This window comes from Lytechinus variegatus, chromosome 11 (assembly GCF_018143015.1).
Source record: "Lytechinus variegatus isolate NC3 chromosome 11, Lvar_3.0, whole genome shotgun sequence".
NCBI classification, from domain to species: domain Eukaryota; kingdom Metazoa; phylum Echinodermata; class Echinoidea; order Temnopleuroida; family Toxopneustidae; genus Lytechinus; species Lytechinus variegatus.
Genome location: NC_054750.1, coordinates 5271091 through 5298851, shown reverse-complemented (window position 1 = coordinate 5298851; position 27761 = coordinate 5271091). Strand labels below are relative to the sequence as shown.

General features: G+C 35.5%; 2 protein-coding genes across 17 annotated transcripts in view; one reads left to right on the top strand and one right to left on the bottom strand.

Annotated features, from left to right (window-relative positions):
* The window catches only part of LOC121424405 (mucin-2-like), a 42873-nt gene extending 38404 nt beyond the window's left edge, over positions 1 to 4469 (bottom strand). For 6 of the 16 annotated variants that reach the window (XM_041620074.1, XM_041620084.1, XM_041620083.1 and 3 more), the window contains exon 1: positions 4355 to 4467. The gene's annotated coding sequence lies outside the window, so the exon portion shown is untranslated. Of the gene's footprint in view, positions 1 to 3864; positions 3947 to 4049; positions 4269 to 4354 lie in introns of those variants that run through there. The other 10 variants (XM_041620087.1, XM_041620088.1, XM_041620092.1 and 7 more) reach the window with 5 other exon arrangements.
* Positions 4470 to 11172: 6703 nt separating this feature from the next.
* The window catches only part of LOC121424120 (organic cation transporter protein-like), a 31240-nt gene continuing 14651 nt past the window's right edge, over positions 11173 to 27761 (top strand). Inside the window, exons 1-4 of the mRNA XM_041619719.1 lie at positions 11173 to 11431; positions 14761 to 14888; positions 15883 to 16057; positions 17009 to 17112. Of these exons, the coding sequence (XP_041475653.1) occupies positions 11282 to 11431; positions 14761 to 14888; positions 15883 to 16057; positions 17009 to 17112 (557 nt within the window). The 5' untranslated portion in view covers positions 11173 to 11281. The remainder of the gene's footprint in view (positions 11432 to 14760; positions 14889 to 15882; positions 16058 to 17008; positions 17113 to 27761) is intronic.

The following is a 27761-nucleotide window of genomic DNA, read 5'->3' as shown; positions in this document are numbered from 1 at the left end:
AACGGGCAATTTAGCCCTCATAACAGTCCAAAGCGCCCCTAAAATTCCCCACAAATCGTATATTGGGGTGACCATTCTTCCTAGAGTCACAAACAATATTCAAGATTTAGAAAAGCAATATTATAACTATGGCAGAGTAATGATTTTTTGTATAAATTTACTGCATAATTGCTATTGCTTGTTGCCCCTAGAAATACCCCTTGAAAAGAAAGAAATATTCCTAAAAATTTTGCAAACGTTATCACTCCAATGTGAAAAAAAAGATAGCCCCTCGGCCCCATAAAAATGATAACTTCCTACATGTACCCTGCTAGCCACTGAACATGACTTCCAATTATTCAGTTCACAGACACAGAGAGTTTTTCCGCTCAGAAATGAACACATGTAGGCCTACATTATACATGTAATGAAAGCTTTATTTATTTATTTATTTATTGTTTCATGTGTGTTCACATCATCCACAATCTCATATATGAAAATACAGTGATACATGTTTATTACATAAAGACAATATTACGTAAAGAAAATATTACATAATCTCTCATTAACAGAGCACACAAAGGTCTTGCAACATAAGCTTGAAGCTTGAGTCATTACAAAACCATTATTTTACGCTAACCAGAAAAAAACAAAAAAAAAACTGATGAAAGGGTATAGATGAATACAGGTACATGTATATACAATATTTACAAAGAAGTATACAAAGAAGATGACACAAGAATAGAAAGGAGGGTACCCCAATTTATATAAGAATATATGCATAATTTGTCAAGCAAATACAACGACATGAACTATCTTCGAAAAAAACATTATATGCCTACATTTTCATCATAGTTTCGAGATGAGCATGCTCTTAACTGCCTTCTTAAAGGAATATGTTTTACGTGAAATGCGAATACTTTGCGGTAAGGAATTCCAAATATCTGGACCATTATGCCTTTATAAGAAATAACAAAGCTATATAAAACACAGCCCTTGAAACAACATTAAAAATACCTTTCAATAAATAAAATTCCAAACAAAATTGTCTTCAATTGACAATTCATGTTCACATACACGTACACAAATACACGTTGCTTGGTAACCTTTAAACTACAATAAAAGGAAGAGTTTTTTTTTGTCAATCTGTAAACTGGGGTTATAATTTTTGAAGAATCCTTAATGTCCCAGGTATTAAACTCTATCTATATCTGGGCCCGTTGCATAAAAGTAACTATCATGGTACTAGCCACTTTGCCATCCAATGGTAACTACCATGGTAACGCTAATCACAAACCAATTAAAATCTAGTATTCCAGACAAGTTATCGTTGGATGGAAGATTTTGGTAATTGTTATGCAAGGGGGCCCTGGTGGTGTCAAAGACGATCTCTGTAATTTATTTATACATAGACTCAATAATACAATAACATTGACATGTGTATGTGTACATGTACCAGGGTAGGAAATGATTTTTCATTTTTTCGGGGTAACTTTTTTCCACTTTGTGGCGATTGCAGAATTTTGGGCTATTTCGTTCATTTTAAGGGCTACTTTTTAGGGGTATAAACAAGAAATTATGCAGTAAATCCAAATGCTATTTTATTGCAATATATGTAGTGAGAATATTCATTTTCTAATACATATACAGTACATGTAATTTTGAAAGTTGTTTGTGATAGATCTTGGGGCGACCCAATAAATAATGGTCGGCTCAACGGAATTTGGGGGAATTTCAGGGGTAACTTGGGCTGTCATGAGAGCAAAATCACCCTCATGTATTTCCTATGCTGACATGCACATTGTAAAATTTGATGTATTAATCCAATTCACAAACCATAGATGTACATTCCAGCATGTACCAATCTTAATGAACAGGAAAATAATTGCATTGAAGATACCATTAATACAAAATGAAAGAGAGCAAATACTTGATGAGAAAAATCAATCATCTCCTTACAATGTACATATTATAATCCAACTACAATCCAAAGTTCAATACAATTCAACAGTAGCGGGTACTGGTGCACAAGCTTGGGTGGCAGAGGGGATTTCCCATTTAGCTCACTGTTAGTTTGTCGCCATGGTGATCAAACTGTGTTTCCCTAGCCATCCATGTACCAGGGTACAATCAAAATACAATTTATGATGTGCAAAGGGATGCATAAGGAACTAGTACTGTGTAAGTAACATAGCAACAACTAACTCTCCCCCCCCCCCCCCCCATTGACATTTGAAGCTGATGCAAGGAGGTATCACTCTAGACTCTAGAGTGATATCTCCTTGCATGTACATAGATGTATCACAAATTATGACACACAGTGCAATAAAATTTTATACACATTCATGTTTAATGTACAGTTCATGTACAGTGTATGTATTCTGACTTTCTTTTCAAAACGATTTCACCTTCACTTTTTTTACCCACTATTTTCAATCATTGTAAAAGGAAAACAATGGATACAGTATAGAGTAAATATAGAGTACAATATGACTCGGCCTACATGCATTTTATTGGAAATATCTGAGAGGTTTGAGAGGACATAGGTGGTCATGAGCAAATGGAGGGACACATCATGTGTGATACATGTAGGTTTCACAATAACAGAGCCTGTATATATTATGTATTTTGTCATTGTAAAATGTATTTTTCAAATTAAGTATTATGTTACATGTATGTATTGAATTAATGAGTGTTATCTAAGTAGTTTATGGGATAAATTTTGCAATTAATTCATGAGCATTTATTTGCATCATGTGACGATTACAATGAAATAAGAAATTTTTGCATCAATGTGTTTTTCTTTCTTTTTGATAAAACCTACATGTATTCCCATGCTGGAATAGACTGAACATTTCAGGATATAATTTGTTTGCAGCAATCTTTATTAAAGAAAAAAAAAAAGAAAACTTTGTAAAGAAAGGACACCAAAGTATCTCAGAATTGAAAATTTGAATTGTTACAGAGAATCAGTGATTGAGTATTAAAGAGTAAAATATTACTACCTTTTGCAATTTTTATTATTGACATTTCACAGCACTGCTTCATTCACCATCATCATCACCATCACCACTACCACCACAATCACTACCACCACAATCACTACCACCATCATCATCAAAATCACCACCACCACCAGGCCTGGCCACCACTATTATACAAAAAAATAGGCCTAACATTAGGCACAACTAGATGAAAGATTACTTTAATATAAATCATGAAATCAACATGAACCATCATCACCATCATCATCACCATCATCATCATCATTATCATCATCATCACCATCACTACTATCACCACAATCACCACCACCACCATCATCATAATCACTGCAACCACCAGGCCTGGCCACCACCATGACCTCCACGGCTCCACCGCTATTATAAAAAAAAAACAACTAATTTTTGTCTAGAATTAGGCCTAACATTAGGCACAAATACTGAAGTGAAGATGAAAGATTAGTTTAATATGCATAACTATAAATCATCATCTTTATTTGACTTCATAATAATAATCATCTTTATCATCATCATCTTCATCATCATCATCATCATCATCACCACCACCACCATCATCATGATCACCACCACCATATCTCCATCACCACCACCATCATCATCATCACCACCACCAGGCCTGGCCAGTGGCCACCATTACCACCACAATCATCAAAAATTGAATTAATCTTTTATCTAGAACTAGAAGTAGGCATAAGCCATAGCATTGCAAGATCAATGAAGTCAAGATGAAAGATTAGTTTAATAATAATATGCAGAAATCATGATGAATCATCACCTTCATTTGACTTCATCATAATCATAACCATCATCATCATCAGCATAGTCGATCCTCACCAGCATCATCACCTGACATCATGCTTACTTTTTGGTAAAGACTAAACAGGGCAGTTATTATGGTATAACCTTGTTCATACTTCGTAAGATGAGTGGGCAGTCCTAACGACCAAAGTTAGACTGATATTGATAATGATATCAAAATCCGCAGTTTTGGAGTTTTTTAACATTTTTCGATTTGTGTTTTCCTCCTCAGCTGAAACAAATCTAGACCTATTTATCGGTCTAAGAACACAGTCAGCGGTCTAAGCAAAGCGCGGGCCAAGGCTCTTTTTCAGTGTTTGTCTGGCCTCTGCATTTGGCTGAGTGAGACCTACAATGTCATAACCACTTGCCCTGCCCGCCCTGAATTGCCGTGCACTAGCCACCGGGAGAGCTACCGGTAGCTGGTTCGATGCGACACCCGATCGGTGACGGCGGTACCGGCGAAACAATGTATTTTTTCTATTTAAAAAAAAACAGTGGCAATTACAATTAGATCTATAGTTCTCGACGTAAGAAAAAGAGCACGTCCTCACCTGAACTAAAATAACGTAACGCTGAAAATTGAAAAAAACAAACTTTCCAAATACAAGATTAGGCCTGCAAATAATACACGGCAGGCCTAAGCTGGCCAACATGAATTACTGTCATGCGCGCGACGCGCCGCGCGCTCCGAGCTCCGATCATTATATAATTCTATGGCTCCGATCCATATCCGCGCCCGGTACGTTCGCATGCGGTGCATGCAAGGGTGCATGCATGGTGCACAGTGCATGCATGCAGTGATCTCCAAATGATTACACGATTTAAAGGGGGTACTGTCTCCATGTCATGAATGCAAAATGTAAAAAAAATCCCCTTTTCCATCTTCAAGAATATTTTCACATCAAAAAGAAATAAAACAAAAGACACAAAATTGATTTAGCCTCAAATCCCTCAAATACAAAATGAAGTTCTTGGAAGAAAAGGAAAATGGTTGGCTATCACCTTACTTTTTTTATTTTTTATACAAATATAGGTGAGGCTAATTCCTATAACTATGAGCAATGTATTTTTATTAAAATTACCAGTTTAGCAATTGGCTTTAATATGCCTGTTCATTTTTCTCATTTGTTTTATATACAATTTTGTATAAATCAGAATTTATATACATAGAATACCCCAATACATACTGCTTTTCATTAATTCATTTGCCAAGACACAGGACGTGATAAAAATAACATTCGTTTTATAGGTCCGAAAAATTTGAACAATACATCTAACTGAAATATCAGAAATGCACAATATTTAAATAACTTTAAGAAAAAAATATATCCGGTCCCTAAATAGAGTGATTTGCTTACATGTAGTTTTAATTTGCTTGTGGGTTGATTGGTTTGACGATTTATTTACTGCCTTTCATTCGATATAATGTATATAAAACTTTCCGTTTTGTTTTTGTTTAGTTTTTCTTCCTTAATATGGAAAAAAGTAAGTTTTTTCATGTCATAATAGGGGTAATTATTGTCTGTATGTCAAGGTGCACTCGTGCACAAGCTTTGCTTACTGAGTTTCTGCCTCCATTATATTGTTAAATTGAATACATTTTCTTGTGATTTAATCATCACCAAATACTCTCTCATGACCATCATCATCTCTATCATGGCCTTCATTTTTACCATTATTACCATTATCCTCATTCATAATCATCTCTATCTTCATCGTAAAATTATAAACAAAATTTATTAATTTACTGATTCCGGTGTTGTCATTTTTTCAAGCAATCTGCTTATTCTGACAATTCTTCTCCTGCAATATGTAAATATTGAGCTAGTAGATCATATTTGTTTATCAGTGGCGTACACTGTTAAAAAAAACCCTGATTTTACAGAAAATTGAAAGAAGATATTGCAAAAAGCAGTAACAGAATCATTCTGTAAATTCATAAAACAGGAATTTTTCTGCAATTTAACAGAACAGGTCTGTTTAAAAAGGGGAAAAGAGTGTTTTATTAAAAGAAATTTGTAAGGTTTCATACACCAAATACTAATTTCCTGTAAGATTATGCAATCTGGTAAATATCGGGGCCTATCTGGTTTCCATGTGGGTGCAATTCCGTTCCCACATTGGTAAAATAATTATGGGCAATACCCCCGGATACCCATTATGGTCCCCAAATGGCTAAATATGGGACCCAGATGCCCCATCTGGTTCGTCAAATTGACACTACGAAAGATTTATCATACATTTCCCTTGCACTTTTAGTCAGTTGGAATAAAACAGATACATTCAAGCATTTTGTGACAATTTTGCCACCCAAATTGAAATTTCAACACTCAATAAGCACAACCTTTACCCTATTTGTGCCAGCTGGATCTGAGGTCATAACTGAATCTGAACAAAAGTTTATATCAGACATCTCCAGCATTTTTTCACTAAGTTTTTATCATTGAAAGTTGGTTTACATTTCATTTTTCATTTAATACTTGTTTCTCCACACTTTTCCCAAGCTTAGCAATGACTAACAAAATGAAAATCAAGCTTAAGCCATTCCATGTAAATCACAGCTCAGTGTAAAGCAAATATCGTCACGATTGCCTCGGTGTGTGGGGGAGTAGGGTGGGGCAAAATGCACTCTTCGAAGTGTTTTGGGCAAGGAAACAGGTCAAACAATGTAGAAGATATCTTCAAATCACTTTTACTAGCTAAATTCCATGTGTTCTTTATGATTAAGGTCTACTTTTATTCGCATAACTATTTCAAATTTCTGCGCAAATTTTTCACTAACTTTTCAAAAGTAAGTGGTGCTCACTCAAGCGGAAATATTTTTCGACAGTTATATCGTCATTTGCTTTAATGGACCTGTACCAATGTTAAAATGTGGAACAATCTTCAGGATATTACAAATGTATAATTTTACATGCAGGATCTTTTCAAAGTGTAAACTTTTTTTGATACGCATTGTATAACAAGATGCAAATCTTACTCGATAAATCAATGGGTGAGTTCGTCTCACTCCGAGATGAGTGCGATTAGGGACCACATTTAAAATAATAAAGCTGTTTTGCATTTAGAAAATAATGGGAATAAACCAGGCCTATACCTATCTGCGTATAAAGGAAATGGCTGAATAATGGCTGAATAAACTGGGCCTATATAGCAATGTGGAAATGCCACATGGGTATAGGCCCATTCGGAATAAACTGCCTTGGCCTGCCTGGGTAAGATGTGGATTTTTCCATATTGGTATAACATAATGGGAATAAACTGTAGTGCTTATTTAACTCTATGGCCTATACCTATATCTGGGTAAGATAGAAATGCCCACATGAACCAATCATTGGTAATATAATGGCAATAAACGGGTCCTACCTATCTTGGTAAGATATGGAAATACCCCCAAATACCCACATGGGTAACATACTGCATGGGAATAAACTGCACAAGCCTACCTATCTATGGGTATAAGATATGGAAATACCGCATGAGTATAAACAACTGGGCCTATATCCGTGTAAGATGTAGAAATGCCCACGTGACACAAGAGTAACATAATGGGTAAGATATGAAAATACCCAAATGTTTAACATAATGGGAATATACTGGTCCTACCTATCCGGGTAAGATATGGAAATACCCACGTGGGTAACATATTGAGAATAACTGCAGAGGCCTACCTATCTATATGGGTATAAGATATGGAAATACCGCATGGGTATAAACTGGGCCTACATAATTATCTGGGTATGATGTAGGAATGCCCATATGACACAAGGGTAACATAATGGGAATAAACTGGTCCTACCTATCCGGGTAAGATATGGAAATACCGCATGGGTATAAACTGGGCCTAATTTATCTGGGTACGATGTAGAAATGCCCACATGAAACAAGGGTAACATAATGGGAATAAACTGGTCCTACCTATCCGGGTAAGATATGGAAATACAGCAGGGTATAAACTGGGCCTAATTTATCTGGGTAAGATGTAGAAATGCCCACATGAACCAATCATGCGTGGGTAACATAATGGCAATAATCTGGCCCTACCTATATCTTGGTAAGATATGGAAATACCCCCAAATACCCACATGGGTAACTTACTGCATGGGAACAAACTGCACAAGCCTACCTATCTATGGGTATAAGATATGGAAATTCCGCATGGGTATAAACAACTGGGCCTACTTATCTGGGTAAGATTTAGAAATGCCCACATGACACAAGGGTAACATAATGGGAGTATACTGGTCCTACCCATCTGGGTAAGATATGGAAATACCGCATGGGTATTTACTGGGCCTTACTTATCTGGGTATAGATGTAAATGCCCACATGACACAAGGGTAACATAATGGGAGTACACTGGTCCTACTTATCTGGGTAAGATATGGAAATACCGCATGGGTATAAACTGGGCCTTACTTATCTGGATATAGATGTAAATGCCCACATGACACAAGGGTAACATAATGGGAGTATACTGGTCCTACCTATCTGGGTAAGATATGGAAATACCGCATGGGTATAAACTGGGCCTTACTTATCTGGGTATAGATGTAAATGCCCACATGACACAAGGGTAACATAATGGGAGTATACTGGTCCTACCCATCTGGGTAAGATATGGAAATACCGCATGGGTATTTACTGGGCCTTATTTATCTGGGTATAGATGTAAATGCCCACATGACACAAGGGTAACATAATGGGTATAAATTTGCCCTACCTATCCGGGTAAGATATGGAAAAAACCCACATGGGTAACATACTGCATGGGAATAAACTGCAGAGGCCTACCTATCTGGGTATAAGATATGGAAATACCGCATTGGTATAAACTGGGCCTAATTTATCTGGGTAAGATGTAGAAATGCCTTCAGGAAACAAGGGTAACATAATATACTGGTCCTATATACCTATCTGGGTAAGAATGTGGAAATGTGCACAATGTGTATAACATAACGGGAATAAACTTTAGTCTTTGGCCTATACCTATATTTGGTAAGACATTGAAATGCCATATGGGTAATCTGCCTGGGCCTACCTATCTGTGTAAGATATGGAAATACCCACATGAGTAACGCAATTGAAATGAAGGGACCTTTTTATTTCGGCCACATGGGATAATGGGGGAAAATGGGTCTGTCTGCATGGAAATGCCCACTTCGGTAACATGATGAGAATAAATTGGGCCTACATGTATATACCTATCTGCGTAAGATATGAAAATACCATAGAGATTATTAAGTATATATCTCTAAGGAAAATACCCACTTCTGTAACAGAATGGAAATAAACTTGTCCTACCTATATCTGGGTAAGATATGGAGATTCCTATGGGTTACATAATAACTGGACCTACCTTTCTGGGTAATAGACATTTCTATTGGTTACACAATTGATATAATAAAGGCCACTATAGGGCAAATCTCTTATCTGCAAGAAAGATTAAATGGGTACTCCAGGTTGAAAATAATATGATTTAAACGGATAAAGAAAAAATCTGACAAACGAAACACTGAAAATGTCACCAATATCGGACAAGGAATAACAAAGTTATCACACTTTCATGCTTCTAGGAACCAGGGTATAGGATGTGGAAAGGCCCATGAATAACATAATGGGAATAAATTATTGGGCCATTATATTAGGGCAACTCTCTTATCAGGGGTATTCCAGGCTGAAAATGATAATGATTTAAACAGATAAAGTAACATAGACAAAACTAAAATTTCAACAAATTCGGAAAAGGAATAACAAAGTTATCACATGTTCATACATGGTTTAAGCAAGCTGATGGTGTCATTATCAATTCAATGAAAATTAAATTCAATTCCAAATTTTTTTCAATCAATCAACCATAAAAAACAGGTATATACAAATCAGATAAAAACATGGGATTGGGAGCCCCTGGAAGGTTTTCTTTAAAAAAAAACTTGTGGGTTGGGCACCACCATGATACAAAGATATAAGATATACATACAACAAATAACATTGAAAAACAATTTAATAAAAAAAAGAAACAACGAGCTATTTATCCCCACTTATTCTTTTGTGTTTTATTACCATCATGGAATTATACTTATTCAAAGACCAATTTCTCCTTGCCATTATTGTATTTGACATTCAATGTTAGTAAACGCTGCGATATACATAGTTTTACTATGGCATTGTACTAAATGTTGGTTATTATCATTATTAATATCATTATTATAATTATTGTCATTATTATTGTTATCATTATCATCATCATTAATATTTTGTTATTGTTAACATCATTATCATTATTATTGTTATTATTATATCGTTCAAATTTTGTCAGCTTTGATAGTGTTTTCCACGACAGCGTGCATATTTACTGCTTTTAAATAAATCATATTGCTAGATGTTGAATTGTTTTTTTAATATCTATTATCAGCTTTGAGTGATATTTTCAGTCTGTTGCTTAGTTAATTTTACTCTATTTAGATTTAATTATTATCAGAATTCTATAATCCTTTCCAGAGCCCAATTACAGGTCAAGTCCACCTCAGAAAAAAAGTTAATTTGAATCAAAAGAGAAAAATCAGATAAGTCAAGCATAATGCTGAAAATGTCATCAAAATCGGATGCAAAATAAGAAAGTAATGACATTTTGAAATTTCGCTTATTTTTCACATAATATATGCCCAATTTAGTCACGTGCAAATTAGAGAATCGATGGTGTCCCTCACTCACTATTTCTTTTGTTTTTTTTTTATTGTTTGAATAATAAAATTTTCCAATTTTTACAAATTTGACAACAAGGACCAACTTTACTGAACCATCAAATGTTAAACAATGGTAGTTCCACATGTTCAGGGAGAAACGAAAATTTGTTTCACAGGACAATGGGGAGAAAATTAGAATATCTCATATAATAAAAAAAAGAAGAAACAGTGAGTGGTATCATCAGTTCCCTCATTTGCATACGAACCGATATTTGCATTACATTAACTGCATGTTTTGTGAAAAATTAAGCGAAACTTAATAATATAAATTTTTTATTATACATCCGATTTTGATGAAATTTTTAGAATTATGCTTGTCGAATTTTTCTCTTTTTATTAAAATCAACTTTTAGGGGGTTAACTTGTCCTTTAAAAATCATCTGTCAATGGCACGTTGTGATTTTTTTATTTCTTCTGAAATTCTGTGATTCCAAAGTTCACCCCTTTCTTATTGTTCAATTGTTGAGAAACCGTTCAAAACTAGATCTATAGTTTCCAGTTCAATTCGTAAAAGTCTATGCACTATTAAGTGTATCCAATCGTGAAGAAAGTAGAGGTAAAAAAAAATGCTGCGACGTTAAAACAAATTTCTTTGCATTGCATATAGGCTTCTGCTATAGCTGTAGTATACCGGGAGAGTTGGTCTTCAAAGTATATAACATTGTATACTTTTAAAAGGATATAATATACTTTTATAAGTATTTTATATATAAGGATATTATCCTTGTGAGAATGAAGTTTGACGATATTCTTCGCATTCTCGGGGAGTTTGGCACTTACCAGCGAAGGAACTATGCCCTAATATGTCTGATAGTAATACCTCAAACATGGAATACCCTCATTCAACTTTTTGCCATGGGTGATTCCGATCACTGGTGTCAGGTGAGAAAATCGTTAAATTATCCTTAAGATTTGGTTCCATGACATTTGCTCCGGTGACAATTGCTCCGATGGGAAATCGCCATGTTAAGCCACAAACCTAACCTGCAAAACTAAATATCTAACGATATACATTCCGAACCAAACAAACCTATATTACAATTTTGAGATATTAATGCCGGAGCAAATTTCAAAGGCGCACATCAATTATGTCGTGCGCACAAATTATTATTGAGCAAGTTGTGTTAAGTCTGGGTCAGTGTCCAGGATCATCTGGATGATATTAGCAAGAGGGTTGGTACTCGCTCGTGGTTTTGCCAGCAGGGACGTGCCGCACTCATATGCCGCACTCAAGAAAATAACAATTATATTAAGGTACATGTAGTAGCAATATTGTACTCTCATAATAGTGTGATAATGCATATTCCAGAATTCAAAACCATACTGTATAAAACTATTAAATAAGAAGAAAATAAATCTATTTATTTAATGGCGGCTTTTTGGCTCATGGTTCTCAACCCGATCCAATTGACTGTCAGATAGACAGATTTTCGACACGATACCAATTTTAATTTCCTTTGTCGGGTGAAGGTGGGTTTTGAACAATGACAAGCCGCCATGCATCAGCTGGATCAAAGCTATTGCTTTGATACAGTACGCGTATGAAAGAAAGTATACAAATGTATGAAGTTATACATGTACAACACACTGTTAGAAAAAATAAAAGAAGTTCCCGCAGCAGAGTCTCGAGAACACCTGTAATCTTACCGAATTGCGTAATAATCATTCTGTAAATTCATAAAACAAGTATTTTTCTGCAATTTAACAGAACAGGTCTGTTTAAAAAGGGGGAAAAGGGTGTTTTATTCAAGGAAATTTGTAAGATTCCATACATCAAATACCAATTTCCTGTAAGATTACGCAATTCGGTAAGATTACAGGTGTTCTCGAGACTCTGCTGCAGGAACTTCTTCTATTTTTTCTAACAGTGCAGCTTTGGCAACTCTTTTATGTAACTATTGTAAGGGCTTGTATATATATATTGTATATATATATATATTGTTGTTCTCTTCATCCATTTCTTTACAATATTTAAATAAAAAAGAGTTGCCAAAAGCTGTTGTACATGTATAACTTTACACAAACACACACATATGTATATATGTGTGTGTATATATATTTATTTATTTATTTATTCCTGTTGACAGTGGCGTACCGTGGGTCACGGCATTTTATTTTATATTCAGATCAGAAAAAGGGACATTTTATGGATGATTTTAGGAATTCATGAAGAGCAGACATATCTTACCAATCCACTAATGCGAACGTAAGCACGGTCAGGAATTGTTTTATATTAAGACTTTAAAATTTGGCAATCACTTTAAGAAGTCATGAAAAAGGAAGCATATGTCACTACATAAAACAATAATAACTCGAAGTGCGAGGAAATAATTTGGTGTATATTGACTTGAAAACGGGAGGTTTTAGTACAACAGGATTATATATCTCGTTAAACAGACAATGAGAGCACGGGGAACAATAGAGACGTAGGCCCTGAGCAAATTATGTTCCATAAAGTTATGAACAAAATATTTCTTATGTAATATAACAGAACGTAATTACAATATAATATAGCATTATAATGAACAATAATTTTTTCTTTCATACTACATTTCTCTCCCTTTCTCCCTCTTTTTCTCCTTTTCCCCTTTTTTCCAGCCGATTGGCGGGGGGGGGGGGGCACGTGCCCCCATGCCCCCGTAGTTACGCCACTGCCTGTTGAATATAGATTTTACTAAATAAACGAAACACATCGTCTAGGGAATACAAGAGTTATATTGAATATTTCACAACCGTCACGAGAATTAATATTCTAAGGAAAAAAAATGTTTTACGCTTTTTCTTTCACAAAATATGTATATTTGCTAATACAGGTGCGGCTAGTGTATGAATGCATGTACGCCTTTGAGTCTGTTGCTCTTTGTGATGAGATATTTCAAGCTTCGGGGTTGAACAATGAACTTGAACCAAAAGCTCTCAATCTTAAAGCCCCACCACTCTTGAATGGAATCAGCAGGAAAAAAAGCAGATTCATCTAGAACTTAATAAAAATAAATAAGTGCATGGAGCGCCTTTGGTATCGTCTCGCCTTCATTACTCGATTCAATATAGCAGTAGTGCTGACTTTGATAACAACTATAATATTGATTGATTGATTGATTGGTGGTGATTTTTACCTGATTGCTAAGAAAGCATGAATGCTTGTAAGCAAGCAACCAGAGGACCGACGGCTTAATGTCCTCTCCGAAGGACCTGGTACTGAGGATTAATGCCTTACCAAAGGGCACTAGCGCACCAAGTGGGAATCGAACCCGGGTCACCGGAATACGAATCCCCGCTCTACCGACTGAGCTATCGCGCCTCCTCTAATTATTGATAGGGGATCAAACGACCTAAAGATGATGTCGATGTTTCTAAATTGAGTAAAACGTTTGGTCAAGACTTACAGGATACAGAACATTGATATATCAATAGTATAAATGCTACTAAGCGCTGCATGATATTACCCCGGACCCTGATCGGACGCTTGAGCATTCAAGGACTCTCTTCCTACCGGGTTCCCATTTTCTACACCTGGGTGGAGGGTGGCAAATGTAGATAAACGCCTTGCCAAAGGACGCGAGTGATGCAGTGGGATTTGAACCCCGGACGTTGTGGTTCAAAGTCCGGAGACATATCCACTAAGCCACCACACCTTTACATACCCATTTCTTTTTAAAAACAATTCTCTTCTTTTTTTGTCATTTTTTTTACTCCTATTTTTCTTGATCTCTCTCTCTCTCTTATATATATATATATATATATATATATATATATATATATATATATTTTAATTATGTAAAACAAAAATATTGGGAATATTGGGAAATCGGGGTAACACTGCCCCATTATTAGTGATTCTGAAACGACAAATCATGATATTCCCTCCCGCCCCCGCCCTTCACTCTCCTTTTGGCCTCTTATTCCTTATACACTGTAAAAAATGCGGTGTTAAAACTGACACCAATTGGTGTTTATAGAGGACCACACCCTGAGGTGTTAAAATTTCACCCTAGAGATTAAACATAACACCAAAGAGTGTAAATGTAACAACAAAAGGTGTTGTAATAACACCTATAGGTGTAAAACTAACACCACCAATTTAACACCGGTGTGAAATAACTGGTGTGGTCCTCTATGTACACCAGTTAACACCACAGTTTTTGCTTTGTACCCTTCCCCTCTAATCTGCTATCCCTAAACCCCTCGAATTTTCTCGTCCCTTTTGTCAGGTGCCAGGATGGAATAATACATTTTGTGAGGAGTATGGAGTGCCGTGTGATGTCGACACAAAGAAAATGTTGAACATCCCATTAACAGATGGAAAGAGTAGTAATCAAGAATTCCAAAAGTGTGCGAGGTATGTTAGGAAAATTAATGTATCCCCAATAAATTAATGAATAAATGAAATGATAAATAAAAATGAATAAATAGATAGATTAAAAGATAAATAATAAATATATACATACATAAACAAATAAATCAATTGATTTACAAATAAGCAAGTAAGTAAATATATCTATAGATTCACTCTCCAATGTAAAGAAATAAAATGATGATCACAATACTGCAGTTGCTGCTGCTGATGATAAACATCACCAACATCTTATGAACTTTGGTGAAACGTATTGATGCAAAACAATGCTATCCGCATATACTAAAAACGCAAATTAGTATATTCTATAGTTATCTATGGTTATTTTAACATTATATTCTACACGTTTAACTTTTAAGTGTTTTGATTGTAACCTATTTCTAACAAAAAAAAGAAGAAATTTTACAATTACACAAACATTTTGATAACATCTTCAAAATGTAAGTTTTCTTAGTCATACCAATTTTTTGACAGATTAAGAATGTATAATTCATAACCTTTTGTTCACCGCTGGGCCTGATTTAGGTAATTGTTATGTGCGAGCTGACTTTAAATTAAGCTTTAAGCTTAAACTTTGTTTACGAGGTCTTCGTGTTCATTTTCTGATTGAGATAAGCCTATTAGTGTCATAATAATAATGATAACTAGCATTTAGTACGCTCTCCATAGTTAACTATATGACAGTGTTTACAAACTTTGTAATCTATAGCAATTTTATTTATTCAATTCGGTTTAAAAAACATTTTCGTACGATTTACATATATGATTGATACAAAGCGACATAGCACATAAAAAGCCTCACTTCCAATGAATAATGGTAAGTCATGCAGAATAGGCCTGAAGAAATTGAATTTGAAAATAAAAGCTATCATGAAAATAGTACAATAATCATATAATTTTAAATCACTCACTATATATAAGAAGAATAGAATGACTGATTTTCGGCAGCCAATATATGTCAATTATGTTTCTTTCACAGATATAATACATCTGATTTCTCCGTTCTTTCGGTGGTTACTGATATTAATGGTAGTGTCAATTCCGACCATCACCAATTGGCCCATAAGGACTTAAGAACTGATCTGGATGTAATTCCATGTGACGCTGGATGGGAGTATGACCGGAGCCAATATACACGAACTTTCGTTCAAGAGGTGCATACAAAAAAAAATCAAATATAAGGAAATATAACGGCTTTGAAGGGGGGGGGGGGTGACTATGCCTCTGTCGCAAATCCAAGCGGTGAACTTATATTGTTCAGGGGATGGTCTATTAAATCATACTCCACTTGAATAGTATAACGTCGTGGATTTACTCCCATGGACTTTGCAAAAGAATAATGAACAAGTGGGAGATAAAGTCCCCTCGGTTCGCGACCCCTTTGCAGTTATACAGTTGCATTTTTTTAATTAAAAGTTTAAGGGCCAACCCATGTGCCCGATAGCAGTATGAACTGGGGAAATATATTTTAGGCAGCAAATTTTTAGGCTAAAATGTTACAAACCCCACTAATTTCAACGATTCCGTGAATTGTATATGGATATTCTCATAGATGATCTCTGAAAAAATAATCAAATTAGCAAAACCAAAAAGAAATTAATCTGAACCACATTGAAGAATAATTGCAAGAAAATACATTTTAAGAAATACTGCAAAAACGCCTGCAGTGAAACTACGATACATTATCTGTCTATATAACCTTATCAATTTTATGATTTCTCTATGTTTATAATTATTATACGTCAAATATTTCAACTGATCATAGCATTGTGTACATTCTTCATATCATTCTTTTTCCTGATCATATCAAAATAATGTTCAGCAAACACAATACATAGACTTCGTCTATGTTTGCATTCTCGAAGCAGAATCATAAAGTGCTTTTGCATTGCATTGTCGCTTGAAAGAAAAAAAAATCAGAATATCACATTCGTTTCATTTTTCATCATTTAATGTTTACAAGGATTCATTCAAATACTTTGACTTTTCTATTAAAAAAAATCATGTTATAACTACAGAGAAATATAGAAACAAAGAACACAACCCCCTTAAAAAATCAAATACTCAATACTTTTTCAATTTTTTTTATCGCATACTTGATGCAGACGGACCTTGTATGTGCTGACGCAAAATACATCCAGTTTTCACAAATGTTCTATTATGGTGGATACTTGGCAGGGAGTGCTATATTTGGAGCCTTAGGGGACAGGTAAGACGGGTGAATACTGGTTAATATAAATAAATAGATATACATATATATATATTTATTTATATGCACCAATTTTCCAAAGGGCAGATAGCTCTGGAGAACCTTTATTTAAGCTACGCCTACCATTGTTCTCTTCATTCATTTCTTTCACAACATATTTAAATACAAGAGTTTCCAAAGCTGTTGTACATTAATTTCTCACATTCATTATATGTGTGTGTGTGTGTGTGTGGGGGGTGGGTTCGGGTGAGGGTGTGTGTGGGAGTGTGTGTATTTTGTTGATGGGTGACTTGGAGGGGGTGAAAATCCCCAAATTCGTGCATTGTGTGAATAATTATGTTTAGTGAATCCCTTTGTCAAACAAGAGTGTGCGTAGATGAGTGTGTGTGTAAACGTGGAGTGTGTGTACATGTGCGTGTGCAGGGGCGGATCCAGCTTTCGGCAATAGGGGGGGGGGGGCCGAAAAATATTTTGATCAACATTTTTCTCGATTGGCCGCTACAATCTGGCTTTTTTTGGGGGGGGTTCAGGGGGTAGTCCTAACTAAAGACTGAGTTTTAAAGGAGAATGAAACCATTGGAACAAGATAGCTTGTGTGAAAACAGAAAAATCAAAGAAACAGATCAACAAAAGTTTGAGAAAAATCGGACAAATAATGAGAAAGTTATGAGCATTTGAATATTGCGATCACTATTGCTATGGAGATAGCAAATTGGCAATGCTACAAAGATGTGTGATGTCACTGATGAACAACTCTCCCCATTACTTTAGTATATATTTCACTTGAATTGCCTCTTTTATCACATCTATCCATAGATCATGTGTTCTTTCTACATGAGGGCATGTAATACATATTTTTTAAAGAATACATAATGGATAAAGAGTTTGTATCATCGTAAGAAAAAGCAAAAAGAGACATTTTGAGGGTATTTTATAGTCCACCAAAGGGAAAGTTGTTCATCAGTGACATCACACATCCTTGTCGCATTGCCAATGGGAGGATTAGTGATTGCAATATTCAAATGCTCATAACTTTCTCATTATTTGTCCGATTTTTCTCAAACTTTCTTTATTCTTATTCTTTGATTTTTTGTTTCTACACAAGCCTATTTGTTCCAAAGGTTTCATTCCCCTTTAAGTATTTTTATTGCTATAAACAATATAAGGTATCTCATGTGGTCTTAATATATAATGCGAGCGCGAAGCGCGAGCAACAAATCTTTGATATTTTATGTCCTTAGAACTGAAGATTCAGAGCAGTTTTTATAATCATGCATGAACAAACATAAGTATCCGACATAAGTATCCGGCTCGGCCCCCTCCTGGATCCGCGCCTGCGTGTGTGGGAATACGGTATTGAGGTTTAACCCTCCTTTTCTCGGCAAGGAATTAAAGTTCGCTCTAGAGCAGATTGGTTTGAGGAGGGGAAAAATAATATGAAGTACTTCGAACAACTGTTAAAAATAAATAAGAGGGAAAATGTTATTAAAGAATTAGTCATTGAAAATTGAGAAATTATTAGGGACAAAAATAATATTTTAAAAGAAATAAAGATTTTCTATGAAAAATTATATTCTTTGAAAAATGAAAGTTGTTATAATAACAGTTTATTTTTTAACGAAGTCTTAAAGTTAAGTGAATAGAACAGAGAATCATGTGAAGGTAAAATAACAAAAGAAGAATGTTTTAAGGTGTTAAAAGAAATGAAATGGAATAAGTCACCTGGAAATGACGGTTTTACCGTAGAATTTTTTGATACACTTTGACCAGTGTCAGGGGATTTGTTGGTAGAAGTATTTAACGAAACATATATAGGAGGGGAATTAACAATTTCTCAAAAACAAGGGACTATCACATTGATAGAGAAGGAAGGAAAAAATGCTTTATATATCAAAAATTACAGACCCATTACGTTATTAAATGTAGATTACAAAATATTATCTAAGGTTTTGGCAGCAAGGATCAAACAGGTTTTAAACGAAATAATTCATTATGATCAGGTGGGATACATAAAAGATAGAAATATTGGGGAAGCAGTTCGACTAATAGAAGATATATTATTTTACTCTAGACATTACTTGAAGCAAGGACAAGGATTTTTGATTGCGGTAGATTTTGAAAAAGCGTTTGACTCTGTTTCTCATCAATACTTATTGAAAGCACTCATTTTTTTTTGGTTTTGGAGAGTCATTCTGTTCTTGGGTGAAAATACTATGTAAGGATATAAGTAGTTATGTTATGAATGGTGGGTATTCCACCGATTACTTTAATGTAGAAAGGGGGGTCAGACAAGCTGACTCACTTTCGCCCTATTTGTTTTTGATTGCAATAGAATTACTGGCACATGAAATAAGAAGAGACAAAATTATCAAAGGGATAAGTTTGGGGGAGCATGAAATAAGACAGGTCTTGTATGCCGATGATATGACAATTTTTTTGAAAGACATGGATTCAATAAAAAGGTTGCATTATATTTTTGAAGAATTTGAAAAAGTCAGTGGCTTAAAGGTAAATATGGACAAGACACATTTTATGTACATGGGTATATAAGGAAAATGGAAAAACAAATGACCCTGTATATGGATTTGGCAAATATATTACGGAAGTTGAAATTTTAGGAGTAATATGTTCAGTTGACTTTAGATTAAAAGATGATCTGAACTATAAAGAAATATTAAGTAAAATAAAAAAAAAGCTTTTAGGTTGGTGGAAACAACGAGACTTGACTATTATGGGAAAAATACATTTATTGAAAACATATGCATTGACAAAGTTAAATTATGTTTCATCCATCGTTGTTTTCCCCTCATGGGTGTATATAGAAATCGAGAAATTATCATTTGAATTTATATGGGGAGGGAGAGATCGTATCAAAAGAAAAATTATGTATCAGAATTATAATTGTGGTGGGGTTAAAATGATAAATTTTGAAATATTTGTTAGAACGCAGCGTATAATGTGGGTAAAAAGACTTTTGTATGGAGAAAGAAATCTGGGGTGGAAGTTATTTTTTTTATTATTCCCTAAGTTCAGTTGGAGGTGAATGTTTTTTTAGACCAAGAATAACATTATTAATTGGAAGACAGAGGGAATTTCAATTTAAGCTTCTGCATGGGACAATTTACACTAAAGTTAATTTGTTTAGATTTGGATTTGTTGAAGATAATCTCTGTTCGTACTGTAAACGGGAAACGGAAACATATTCACATATATTTTTGTCCTGCTTAAAGGTCAAATTGATATGGGAAACTTTGATACAGCGATTTGAATTAGATGAAATAAAGGACTTGAATTGGCGGGATATATTTGTCGGTTTGTCAGGCAATACAAATAGAATAAAAAGTTGTAATACTATTATCTTTATGGTAAAATATATATTATTATATTTAGAAAGGAGGGGGTTTTACCAACCATTGACGATATACATAAACTTATTTTAGAATATAAGGATCAAGAAAAGGAAATAGCTATTAAAATAGGGGAAATTAGGGCGGCACTTGCAAAAATGGGAAACAGTAAAATTGTGACAAGGTTGAGTTGTAAGTCTTTATTTAATTTCAATATATTGTTACATATATGAATAATTGTAAAAGAATTTTAAAAGCAATTACATTTATCTATTAGTTATTTCCCTTTAAGGATAGCCAAGAATTGTAAAGAACATTCCAGGATGTCTTTTTATTATGCAGGCCTTGCCTATTTTTAAAGGCCAAGGAGTTTTATTGTTGAATAAGGAAAAGCCAAACAATAGAATTGTATTGGTAGTGGAAATGAATAGGCTTAGGTATTTTGTTTACACTGTTGATTTCAATGAGGTCATTCAAGAGTGTTCTGGATTTTGACTGCTCCTGAAAGGAGAAAGTTCTTTTGGAAGACAATTCTAGAAGCTTGTAGATTAGTCGAAATTTGAGAATGATCTAGAACACTTGTAATTAGTATAAAGCTGCAGATTTTTCAAGATGATCATCACATCATATTAGATCACACCATCACATCATATGAGAGCAGGAGATCACATCACATCATATGAGATCACTTCACCAGATCAGATCAGAGCAGTTTATGCATCAATGAACTGTTTGCAGTTATTTTGAGAGAGAAATTATCAGTTCTCATCGAGATCATCAACATCATCAACCTGTTCAATGAACACGCTTCAACCCATGGATTGCTGAAATTGACTGTTAATCATCATCAACATCGTCTTCACGGACATTTCAACTCGTTGCAGTGACTCTTATTATTCATCGGACTTCAACATCAGTTTCATCATCGCCATCATTGTGAATTTTCGCCAGTCAACTGGGATTTTTATCATTTGGATTATTACTTGGATATAGCATCATCACTTCGGGATTTTACATCGGACACTTCAAGAGATTTATGTAAGATCATTATTTGTTTTATTTTATGTATAATTATTTCCTGTAATAAAAAAAAGGAAAATTCAAACTTTATATTTAAAAATCTTCTGTTATTTGTTGCAGTATCGTAACAAATAATTTTGGGGGCTTGTCCGGGAAACGAAAATCAAATTTGTACAAGCCAAGGCAATTTTGGAAACGAAAACCAAATTTGTACAAGCCAATTTGAAACTAAAACCAGTTTTTCAGGAAACGAAAGCCAATTTGAGACGAAAGTCAGTTTGAAACAAAAGCCAATTTGAATTGGAAACATTTTGGAAAGTTCTAGAATATACTGTACTGTGTTATTACGTGCTTGTATTTGTGTATATTCACTATGGCTACATTTGATGTTGAAGAATTTCTTGCAATGACAGAATTGTCATATGATCATTTGAAGTCACTGAAGAAGGATGATTTGATAACAGTTTGTGATCGTTTGGGTGTATCTCTAGCCCCAGGTTTAAAGAAGGCAGAGATAATTGACTTGTTAGCTAGTCACATGAAGCTTACAGAGGAGTCTGAAACTTCTATCAATATTTCAGACGATGCTCAGATACAACTGGCAAACATTGAATTGGAAAAGGAAAGAATCAAAGAAAACCTTGAGAAGGAAAGAATCAAAGAAAACCTTGAGAAGGAAAGAATCAAAGAAAACCTTCAAAAGGAAAGAATCAGAGAAAACATTGAAATGGAGAAAATGAGATTGGAGTACCAGTTAAAGTTGAAAGAAATGGAGTTAGCTCATGCAAATACTAATACTAACTCTGTTAAAGATAAATCTCCCCAAGGCTTTGATGTGGCGAAAAATATTCGCCTTGTGCCAAAATTTGATGAAGAGGGAGTTGATACATATTTTGTGTCATTTGAAAAAGTGGCCAAGAGACTGAATTGGCCCGAGGAATACTGGACTCTTCTCCTCCAAAGCGTTTTTGTTGGAAAGGCTGCAAAAGTCTATTCTTCACTCTCTGAAACGCAATCATGTGACTATGCTACAGTAAAAGAAACAATTCTCAATGCATATGAGTTGGTACCAGAAGCGTACAGACATAAATTTAGGAACATGCAAAGACAATCAGGCCAGACATATGTTGAATTTGCTAGGGAACAAGAAATGATGTTCGATAAGTGGTACAGATCACTGAAAGTTGACAAAGATTTTGTTCACCTTAGGGAAGTTGTCCTCCTAGAAGAATTCAAAAAGAGTCTTCCTTTTGGCATTAAATCTCACTTAGATGACCATAGAGTTACTGAAGTCAGTAAAGCAGCCATAGTAGCTGATGAATTTGAGGTCACACATAAAGGTAGTGGAGATAGGCCTCCTTTCAAGAATTATTGGAAAAAGAAAGGTAAAGGGTCATTTGAATCCCACAATAAACCTAGTGAGGGAAAATATGCAAGCAAGGATAAAGACGCTAACAAGAATCAGGCTAGTGGGGGCACAGAATCAACCAAAAGGTCTGAGAGTCGTAGTTCCAAAATTTGTACTCATTGTCATAAATCGGGACATTTGAAAGAATCATGTTGGAAATTGGTTGGAATGCCAACCAAAACTAAGAAAGACATGGGTTTTGTCAAGCAAACAAGTGTTCCCTCGATGGAGTTTGTTCCATCAGAGCCCAATCAAGATGTTGAGAGTGTTTCTCTGGTATTTGCTGATAAAGTTAAACAGGTTGATGAAACTTTTAGAAGTTTTTTGCATGATGGTGAAGTATCCCCTTGTTCGACTGGTGCTGCTGGTAGGTCAGTGGTGATCCTTAGGGATACAGGGGCTGCACAGTCCCTGATGGTGCCAGGTGATTCGGCTCTTCCTCTGGAGAGTTCAGAAAAGGCCAACGTCTTAGTTCAAGGTATTGGCCCAAATTTCATGTCGGTCCCTTTGCATAAGGTCGACTTAAAGTGTGACCTAGTTAGTGGTCCTGTGACTGTTGGTGTCGTTCCAGAATTACCCATGAAAGGTGTTGATTTCTTGTTAGGTAACGACTTGGCTGGAGATAAAGTTGTTGCATCTCCAGTGGTTTCGGAAAAGCCTGTTGAGGTAGCTGAAACTGAATTGTTGCAGGAAGATTTTCCAGGGATTTTCCCGGATTGTGTTGTTACTAGGTCTCAGACTCGTAGAGCTGAAAAGGATGATGCGGAATCTGCTGATGTAGAGGAGAGTACTGATGTCTGGTTAGCTGAAACCTTTTTCAAGGATTTGAATGGGGATAGTGTTGAAGGCTCTGTTGCTAACAATGATAGTTTGTTTAGTAAATCCTCCCTTGTACAGGCACAACAGGCAGACCCAGAATTAAAAAGCTTGTCACAAAAAGCATGTTCTGAGGCTGAGGCTGATAAGGTTCCTGAGTGCTTTTATGTCAAAGATGACATTTTGATGAGGAAATGGAGACCTCCCCGGAGACCAGCTGATGAAGATTGGTGTATAATTCACCAGGTTGTAGTTCCTCCTTGTTACCGCACAGATATTCTGAAAATGGCTCATGAGTTACCTATGGCATGTCATGTCGGTATTCGGAAGACAGAAGATAGAATTATGAGGCATTTCTATTGGCCTAAGATGCACAAAGATGTTGTGCATTTCTGTAAGACATGTCATACATGTCAGATTATTGGTAAGGCACAGCCTTCTATCAAGCCTGCTCCATTGATACCCATTCCTGCATTTGATGAACCTTTTACTAGGGTTCTTGTTGATTGTGTCGGACCCTTACCCCGAACGAGGTCGGGTCACAGATTTCTCCTGACGATTATGGACTTGTCTACACGGTTTCCAGAGGCGATACCTTTGAGGAGTATCACTGCGAAGACAGTGGTGCAGGCGTTAGTGCAGTTTTTCACTAGGTACGGTCTGCCGAAGGAAATTCAATCTGATCAAGGGTCAAATTTCATGTCAGGAATATTTCAGCAAGTTATGAAGGAGTTGGGAATAAAGCAGATTAAGTCTTCTGCTTATCACCCACAGTCCCAAGGAGCGTTAGAACGCTATCATCAAACTTTGAAGACCATGATTAGGGCTTATTGTGAAGACTATCCCGATGACTGGGATAAAGGGATCTCATTCCTACTGTTTGCAACTAGGGATTCCCCGAATGAGTCCACAGGTTTCAGTCCATTTGAATTGGTCTATGGTCATGAGGTTAGGGGTCCTCTAAAGCTTATCAAAGAGAGGTTTATGGTTCAGGATGATGATGTAAACCTTCTAGACTATGTGTCAAAGTTTAGAGAAAGGCTCTCAAAAGCTTGTGATGTGGCTAAGGAACACTTGAAAGAGTCGCAGGGAAAAATGAAAGCTCAAGCTGACAAAAATGCAAAAGAGCGAAGTTTCAAGCCTGGAGACAAAGTATTAGTGTTGTTGCCTTTGCAAGGTGAGCCCTTGAAAGCTAGGTTTAGTGGTCCCTACATAGTCAAAAAGAAATTGAATGATGTCAACTATGTGATCAGTACCCCTGATCGAAGAAAGTCTCAAAGAGTTTGTCATGTAAACATGTTAAAAGAATACTTTGAGCGAGAGGCTAGTCAGCCAATAGGTACAACACAGGTCAAAGAAGAAGAAAAACATGTAGATGTACATGAAGAAGAATGCTATGGAAAGACAGATAATGAATTGTCTTATACAGATGTATCTAAGAACGAACCATGTGGTATAAAGTTGTCTAACTCAGAGATGTTAAGAAACATGGATGAGGCATTAAAACACCTGCCTGAAGATCAAAGAAATGATATATCTGGCCTGTTAAGAGAATATGAGAATGTATGTAAAGACAAACCAGGTCGTACACCTTTAACTGTACATGATGTAGACGTAGGTGATGTAAGACCTATCAAACAGAATCCTAATAGACTCAATCCAAGCAAGTTGGAAATGGTGAATAAGGAAATACAGTTTATGTTAGATAATGACATAATCGAACCGAGTCAGAGTAGTTGGAGTTCTCCCATTGTAATGGTTCCAAAGCCAGACGGCTCTCAGAGATTTTGCATTGATTACCGAAAGGTGAATGCAGTAACTAAGACTGACTCGTATCCAATTCCTAGGATAGAAGATTGTATTGATAGAGTTGGAAATTCCGCATACATTCGTAATTCCGAAGCTTCGTAATTCCGAAGGTTCGGTTATTCCGAAGGTTCGTATTTCCGAAGGTTCGTCAATCCGAAGGTTCGTAATTCCGAAGGTTCGTCAATCCGAAAACGAAATAAGGTTCGTAATTCCGAAGGTTCGTTAATCCGAAAACGAAATAAGGTTCGTAATTCCGAAGGTTCGTTAATCCGAAAAAGAAATGAGGTTCGTAATTCCGAAGGTTCGTCAATCCGAAAACGAAATAAGGTTCGTAATTCCGAAGGTTCGTTAATCCGAAAACGAAATAAGGTTCGTTAATCCGAAAACGAAATAAGGTTCGTTAATCCGAAAACGAAATAAGGTTCGTCAATCCGAAAACGAAATAAGGTTCGTTAATCCGAAAATTAAATAAGGTTCGTATTTCCGAAAATGAGAATAATTCATTTTGGTAACAAAAACGATGTTGTCGTTACAAGATTACACGATATTATGCAATGATAGTAATAACGATCGATGATACATGCGTGTGTTGTGGCCAAAAGCCTGTATATCATTAAAAATATAGGCGCCCTGATCAAGCATATCCCGATTTCGATTTTATCTGAGCAATTGCTGCCTAAGCAAATGGTTTAAAGATGCAGGGATCAAGTGTGTTGGTCGCGTGCGAGTAACCTCTAGATAATAGGATTTGTATTGGAGGGGATGTCATTATTAATAACAGCTTCTGCTGGTAATAAAGATAATACTAATAATGATCCTTGTGAGATGTTGAAAGCGCGAATCGCAAGCTCAAACTAGTAGACATTTCAAGACGTGAATTGAGCATTCGGAGCATTTTTTTGTAATCGTAAGAAAGATGTGTATCTTTCTAAAGAATTAATGCGAGGGCGAGCTGTATACTGACCTGGGGCCCGTTGCATAAATTGTTTTTACAGGAGTTTTTGCCCTGTGCTAAAGTCAATGGCGGAAATCAGACTAACCTTAGTTTTCAGTTTTTACCAGTTTTCTAACTATAAAGGTAAAAAGTTTATGCAACAGGCTTCAGAAAGTAATCTTTTAAGGACTGCATTTAGTGACTCATGAATAGAGTATATATCTCACGAACTAAATAATGAGAGCGCGAACCGCAAGCTTAAAATTTGTGATATTACAAATTGAAAACTGGACATTTTATACTTTTTTTTTTATTTGTAACCAGGAATAGAATGAGTTCCTCAATAAACAATACTTGATGCGAGCGAGAAACGTGAGCCAAACTTTTTCGATTTTCCAAACCTGAAAACTGGACATTCTAAGCATTCTTGTAAAAAAAAAAATAATAATAGCTGGGAGAACAGTTTTCAGAACTGAAGTGGCTTCCCTGGGTAAATAATATCTATATCAATTATCATTCTAGACCTGCATGAAATTTCCAAAAGTTTGAGCACGTGATTCGCTCGCAACATCTCACAAGGATGCCCTTTTAACAGTACTTGACCAAAAAGGCGAATTTTACGCTCGCAGAAATGAAACGTAAATATATAACTCTAGTGATCACTTAAAAAATTGTGCTCAATTTAATTACTACAAAACACACAACCTCTTTACACAGATGATAATCTCATGGTGAAAATATCCACTTGCACCAAATTGCCCCTATTGGCCCTTTTTTTGCTTTGCGTCCCCCCCCCCCCCGAAAAAAAGAAAATACGTTCCGCCGCCATTGTTTGAAAAACGCATCGTCTTCATGGCAAACTGCAAAAAGTTCTTAAAATGTCCCCTTTAGATCAGGTCAGAGCTTATATATTTTAAAACTCTGTTCGCGCTTCTTGCTCGCAGTTATTATCTAAATTTAGTTACATAGGCATCTCGTTTTGAAGATCACAAACATATTGCCCATCAAAAAAATATATAGCTCGCGCTCGCATTATTTAAAAATGGTTTATCATGTTATTACATATTTACTTTATTTTATAAGTATAAAGATAATTTGATTTGATTTGATTTTATTGTTTACTTCTGCAATTACATCATTCGTATATAATACATTTTCCATAACATAACAAACATAGTATATTGAGAACTTTTTTTGGCATGAATCATAACTAAATGTACTAAAATTATCATTACAAACAAAACTGATCTCATACCAAATTAGTTAACATTTACAATTTGCAGGAGAAGGATTGTCATCATAAGCAGATTGCTTG